Source organism: Dipodomys ordii, unplaced genomic scaffold (assembly GCF_000151885.1).
Source record: "Dipodomys ordii isolate 6190 unplaced genomic scaffold, Dord_2.0 Scaffold74, whole genome shotgun sequence".
NCBI classification, from domain to species: Eukaryota; Metazoa; Chordata; class Mammalia; order Rodentia; family Heteromyidae; genus Dipodomys; species Dipodomys ordii.
This window is the reverse complement of record NW_012267290.1, coordinates 2,801,214-2,808,128: the sequence shown is the minus strand read 5'-3', so window position 1 is coordinate 2,808,128 and position 6,915 is coordinate 2,801,214. Positions and strand designations below refer to the sequence as shown.

At 45.7% G+C, this 6,915-nt stretch overlaps 1 protein-coding gene across 1 annotated transcript; it reads right to left on the bottom strand.

The window, feature by feature from the left end:
• Positions 1 to 754: 754 nt before the first annotated feature.
• LOC105991586 (beta-defensin 33-like) lies at positions 755 to 3,360 on the bottom strand. The gene is made up of 2 exons (XM_013024240.1): positions 3,303 to 3,360; positions 755 to 885 (listed from the first exon to the last, which is right to left on the bottom strand). Exons 1-2 carry the CDS (start codon positions 3,358 to 3,360, stop codon positions 755 to 757), a joined length of 189 nt encoding a protein of 62 aa, XP_012879694.1.
• Between the last annotated feature and the right edge of the window lie 3,555 nt (positions 3,361 to 6,915).

Sequence of the window (6,915 nt, the reverse complement as noted above, 5' to 3'; positions counted from 1 at the left end):
AAGACCTGCCCAAATTCAGGATGGGCCCAAGTTGCTTTACATGCAGATCCAGTCCAAGTCTCCCAAAGAACAGATCCGGCCAATCTCCATCTGTACTTTATTCTACACCTTGCTGTGCAGCTCTCTGGGGAGGGGCCATCCATGGCTTGTGGAAGCTGAAGAGACATCATGGATGATGTCTCTGTAGTTGGCCAAAATGGTCTGTGTGTGTGTGTGTGTGTGTGTGTGTGTGTGTGTGTGTGTGTGTGTATGTTACTGAATCTGGGACCTCATGCATGCTAGGCACATGGTACCACTTGAGACCCGCTCCCAGCCTTTACCTTTCTATTTTGTTTATCTTACTATCATTGCCTGGATTGGCCCCAAACCCCATTTCCTCCTGCCTCTGCCTCCCAACTAGTTGTTACTACAGGTATGTGCCACCATGCTCAAGTGGAAAGAGATTTTTGGAAAGAACAAAATAGTCTCCCCCCAAACCTTGGCCTAACCTAAGTTGGTTTCAGTCCTCTCTGAGCTGAGCTGGGCTTCCCACATCATGATGGACAGGGACACAGAAAAGTGAGAATTTTTCCACTCAATATCGTTCACACACACACACACACACACACACTCAAAGCTGTTATCCAAAACCGACAGAGACTCGGAAAACCTCTCTGGCTCAGTGCTCTGTGATCAAGCTCTCCCCCGGAAGACCAGATGTGGTCCACACGGGGACTGGTGGTTTTATTAAGCTCAGGTGGGCGCTGCCCACCTCCTACACTCTGCAGCAGTGTTTGTAGCGGTTCTTGCACTCGGCAGGCAGGATGGAGCAGCCGTGGGTCCGTTGGTATTTGCAGGCTCCGCCCATTTTCGCACATTCCATGAATCTCTTCCTCTTTCTATGCCCTGTCAGGAAATGGTGCACGTGTGAGGAGACAAAGAACTAGCATCTCAATAAAGCAATGCTACTCGAACCTTGTGTGCGTGGCACGTGGCACGGAAGGGAAGGTCTGTGGGTTAGGGATTGATCGCCGATTGAACCTCTGTAGTCGCGTAAGGCGTAGGTGAGCTGTGATGGCAGAGACCAAATGGCTCTCGGGGCCTGCGTGTCTATGGCCTGCGTGTCTATGACTTGGTTCTGTGTAGAGAAAGCTCCTGGGCACTGTAGTGTGGGATCTTTCCTTTTCTGATGAAGACACGTGGGGTCAGAGAAAGCACCAGGCTTGACTATGACTAGGGGGATGCTTCACCTCCCCAAACACTTTCCCTCTTCTCGACAGGGCAACTCTCAGGCTCTTAGCACCAAGTGAACAAATACCTAAGTGGCAGAGACAGGCTGACTATAGAGCAGGGAGTCGCGTTAGTTCTGCGCCGTGTCCTGCCTCAGAAACAGTGGTGCTGTCCGTTAGTGCCAACACCTCAGCACTAAGCTCACCCCCCAGAGCGCGGGAAGAAAGTGACCACAGACCATGAAGGCTGACCGTAGCCATCTACAGAGCGGTGGGCAGGGGAGAGAACAGGGCTCAGCCCCAGGGAGCGAGTCCGTCTAGCAGACCCTGTGAAACGGCACTGTGCTGCAAGGGACGGAAAGCTGACATGACTAGGGATTAGGGGACTTGGGCTGTGATGTCTGCTCCACCAAAGTATAGTCGTGGACAAGCAGGTCTATCCATCAGAAGTGAGGGTGGGTACATGCGCACATCGATGTCAATCCCATATCTGCAGATAGCTACGCGTATTCACCAGCTATCTATCGTCTGTCGATTGGTCCATTGACCAATCATCTATCTGTATAGCTATTGCCATTTCTCTGTTCAACAAATAGCTGTGACTTTGTTTTCTTGACACAAAGTAGGATTGTCCTCATTAGTTTCCTTCACTAGGTACAGCCATTAGATTCTGAATTCACGTAGTCCGGACAGAAGAGGGGTATCGTGCACAGCTGGTGCCCGCGTTGCTGATGTGAGCGTCCCTAGCACTTTTGCCTGGCAGCAATCAGCAGTGCCCGGCTGGTGGCAGACACAATTGGGTCTGATCAGCGACAAGGAGCAGTGTCCCGATGGCCTAGGGATTTACACCGTGGGCAAGAGCTAAGACCTGGTGCCTTCTAACATGCTAAGTTGGGAATGGTCCTTTCCCTTTCCCATAATTACCAGGGAAAATTTGAGAACAAAGTCCAAATTTCAAAGAAATGAAGAATGATCTTTCAGAAGATTTTATGGATATATATATATATATATAGTAAATTTCTTTTATGGAATTGTCAAGTATATAATAAGAAGCATTTTCTTTGGAATTAAATCACACTGTGCTGTATCTGAGCTTCACCACAATAGTCTGTACCGCTTCAAACTCCTTGCATAACATCTAAGACCCTCCTGTAGATTAGAGGGATGCTGGTGGCTGTGTCATTGTTGCTGGCGTTTTTATTCACAAATGGTTTGTCAGCTGAGAAACCCACTGTAATGTTATCTATTGAGGAACCTAAGCAACTCCATTTTACTGAGGACCCTCAGTTCTGCAACTTACCTCATGACCCACTTTAACCCCAATGCCAGGAATTCATGACAGAAAGCCACGCACAAACAATTCTTAGAGCCATAGATGGCGTTTGCTTACGGCAGGATGTCGAGATATCTGAAATTCCAGAACAGCCCCTCCTAGGGTCTAGTGATCATTATCTAAACCAGAAACACTGCAGTTTAGCAGGTATCCTCTTGAGACCCCCTGTGGTGCAAGCCAACCAGTTTAAAGTACGTCGGCCCCCTTGATCTAACCCACAACCTGTTTCTGGTCCTTTCCCGCTTTGTAATGTGCCAATCATACTATAGAGTTGTTTTATGATTTTCCCATGGTGTGTAGTGATTTGTTACAAGATGCTATAATGTATGCACAGCCCCTGCCTTCCCTAAAAAATGTATAAAAAGTGCTGTAACCCGGGGCTCGGGGCTTCATCTCATCGGCTGCTGCCGTGTATGCGGGGGGACCAAGCTCGAGCTTGCAATAAAGACTCCTTTGCTTTTACATTGGTGACATCTCTGGTGGTCTTTTGGATAAGGATTTCCGAATTCGGCTTTACACTATCACAGTTATGTATGTGTCTTATCACAACAACTAGTTCAAGGCAGCCTTGGGGAAATACTTTTAATCTCTTTAACCTCGACGTATTTGTAAAGTGGGGTGTGTTTGCCTGCTGGGGTCCTTCAGCTGGGGCATGTTCTGTTATTACGTGCTATCGTCACGCCCAGACCCCGAGCCTGGCCTCCTGCGGGCGCCACGGTCAATCAGCACACCTCCCATCTCACCGTGGGTTCAACGCTTACCTGATGCTGTCTGGCTTAGACAAACGAGGAAGAGGAGCAGGAGGAACAGCAGCCTCATGGTGGGGGGTCTTCCCGCCGTAGAAGGCTGGTCACTGTCTGAGGGCAGCTCTTGCTCTAGGGCTCATCAGGAACTCTGGCAAAGTATGGAAAATTCAGCTAGAGAAGAAAAGCTATATGATCAGCACAGGCATTCAAATTAAGGCCTGGTATAATTTGAGAACATGTCATGTGTAGACACATTAGAGGTCCAGGTTTATGACTGACCACCGCCACCCTCCCTCCCCAAAGGAGGGAGAGTTTTAGAGCAATTGGAAATTTCTAATAGATTTGCATATTTACTTATGACTCTGAGAGTATTTTTTTTAAAGAAGCCATTGCATAACGATGATTTGGGAAGGAAATCTTTCATGTATTTGTCCACCCTTACGGCATGCCCTACACCTGGGAGCAATGTGTACAGGAATACAAAACCCCCTTTTCACAAGCTAGAAAAGGATGAAGGACTTCTTATCCAATCCCGCTATTTTTTGTTCCTGCGCATTAGCATGGAGCACACATGCTAGGCAAGCTCAAAACACATAGGTCCCTGAGTGGACCTTAACTGCAGAGACACAAGAGATCAGAAACTGGCTTAATGCAGTGTTGCATCAGTGCATTGGTGGGCTGGGAGGTGGGAGGAGGGAGTTCATAGCACAGAAAACAAGTAAAACACAGACATTCCTCTCTATCCTTTTGATCCTTGTCTTCCATTTTACTGCTCTTTAAAATTTCAGAAAGGAAAGGGAAAGAGGAAAGAAGGGAGGGAAGGAAGGAGAGAGGCAGGGAAGGAAGGAGAGAGGCGGGGAGGGAAGGAAGGATGAAGAGAGCTCAGGAACCCAGGCCTCACTGTTCTCTATCAATGAAACCCTACCTTCATTATCTACACCACAGTTGAGAAGTGAAAGGTAGATGTTGTTTGAGATGCAGAAATCAATAGACCTATCCAAAGTTTGGAGGGGGCTATGGTTTAGGTGGAAGACACAAATGGAACTTAGCCCAGTAATTCAAAGACCTTCATGTGAAATCAGATACACCTGGTTGCAAGTCTTGGTTTTGCCTCTCCTTAGTTGGGTGACCTTGTGCAAATAACTTGAACTTCAAAAGCTCGGGCTCTGCTCTGGTGATGACGATTACACAGCCACTTTCCTACTCTTGCTCTCAGAAAAAGGTGCTTTTCCATATCAGTGGCTGACTAAAGAAAGCCTCTTCAGGGCAAGGCCTATCTAAATCATCACCGAATGGTTTCACTAAGTGGTGAGAAGGGCTTTTTAGGCAATCAGTTCTGGAACTCAAGTAAGAAACATCCTTCTTGACTGCCTGGAACAGCTGTAATTGATAGGTAGGGAAAGGCGAAGTGTGCCTTTGTAAACCCATCACATTGAAAGTTAGTGGTGAAACTTCTGAAAAATTTTGACATCAAGAAAAAATGGTCTTAGAAAAGAACCAGATTTGTAGACACATACCTCATTCTCCTCTAAATATTATGATAGCTTAATAGGTTTGTATCATTTAACAAAATAATGTCGGTTCATTTTTTTAATCATTCAGTAGAGATAATTTCTATGTCTTTTTCTTTGTCAGTTATGGGACTTGAACTCAGGGCCTAAGCAATATCTCTGAGCTCTTTTGCTCAAGGCTAGTTGTTCGATCACTTTGAGCCACAGCACCACTTTGGGTTTTCTGATATTTGGAGATAATCTCAGACTTTCCTGCCCATGCTGGCTTTGAACCAAGATTCTTAGATCTCAGCTTCCTGAGTAGCTAAGCTTACAGGCACAAGTTGCAACACTTCCCTTGATATTATTTCTTAAATACCTAGAAGGTACTGGAATTTTCAAAGCACATATTAATTTATACAATTTACATGGAAAAGGGTACTTTCTAAAGAAAGCCTAGAAAGGCAAGTCATACAGCTAATGCTTGAGCGTGAATGTAAATATTATCTATTGTCAAAGTGTCTTTTTTTTGTTACTGTTCCTCTTGTTGAAAAACAATAGTATTTGAAGAATGAAAGAACATAGCTATAGGACAAAAGACTAGAATGTGCATGAGTGCACACACAAATCTGAGAAACAGAATGGAACATTTAGAGAATGAGTAGGGATGTGTACTAAAGTTTGTCTACTTTTCCCTTTTCTACCAAAAAGGGAAAGAATGAGCAGAGGAACTATGAGCCGGGCTCCTTAAGCAAGTCACCGAGTGATTTATCATCCAAAGACAAATGCATTCTGCAACATAAGGGCTTGTGTTGGTCCTTACAACGAAGCAAGAGACACACACCCACTGAGACTCTTCTAGGAAACAAGAGTACATTGCTATGTTTCCCCTGAGGACTTCCCTCCAAGATTAGTAAGCATGTTTCTGCACTGGGGGTTATGCCAATTTGGAATAGATCATTCTCTCACAACTTTCAGCTATTCCATCCTCAGTCAGTAACTTCCATCAAATGGCCAACACATTGGAAGCGCCTGTGAGCCATGGGGATGGGGATGTCTTACCTTCCAACCTCATCCTCTGCCCATTCTTTTTCCTGGCCCAGCAATAATGGGAGGAGGAGATTGGGGAGTGTCAGCAGTACCTTGTTCCAGTTGCAGCCAAAGCTTCAATTTAGAATGCATCTCTGGTGTTATATGAAGGTTAAACACGCTTTTGTTTTAATTACAGGACCTTCAAAGTATCATCCTGATTCACCAGTGATCCAGACTTCCCAGCCCACACCTCCCCCGTTCCTTCCTGAGACCAAGTCCTGTACCCTCAGTGCATAAATCCAGCATGCTCCTGGAACTTTGTCCTTGCTTCATAGCAGCTTAGGGAGAAAATGTCTTCACTTTTGAACCTTTCAATGAGCCCTTAAATATCTTACACCAGCAGAGATCTATTCTGGCTTTGGATATTGACATAAAGGGAAAGTTTTGGTGTGTGAAATGTGTAAGTAAGTCACATGTATTCAACATAGGAGCTTGAAGGGCTCGCTTCCCCGGCCTCAGCATCAGACCATAATAAACATGATGATGATGACCTTACTAATACCGTGGGTCCATTCAGGTAGCCATAACAAAAATCCCTTAGACTGAGTAATTTATAAATCACAAAAACTGATTTCAGACAGTTCTGAAAATTGGAAATATCAAAGCAGCAGCAACGCTGTTTTCACAGTCACAGTCAATGGCTTCTGGCTTTGTCCAGGGGACACACAGCCTGTTTTACAAGGAAGCGAAGCCCATTCCTGAGGGCTGCTTCACTGAGGAAATATCCCAAGCTCTTAAGACTGTTGCATTGTGAATTAACGTCAACCTATAAATGTGGGGTGGAGTCACACATTCAGACAATAAATAGCAAGTGGTGATTGATGATAATGAGTAGAAAAGAAATGCTGAACACTTTTGCCTGCAAGCCTATCTCCTGTGTCTGTGTGTGAGAGAGAGAAGGGGAGTCTTTTTGATCATCGAGGGCAGGGTCAGGGAAGCATTTTGCCGTCTCTGGCCCATTCTGAATCACTGATACAGTTCCCAAGTCTTACCTTGCAGCTGGGGCCACTGCTCTCCACGGGCTGTCTGCTGCCTGTCCTTTGGGG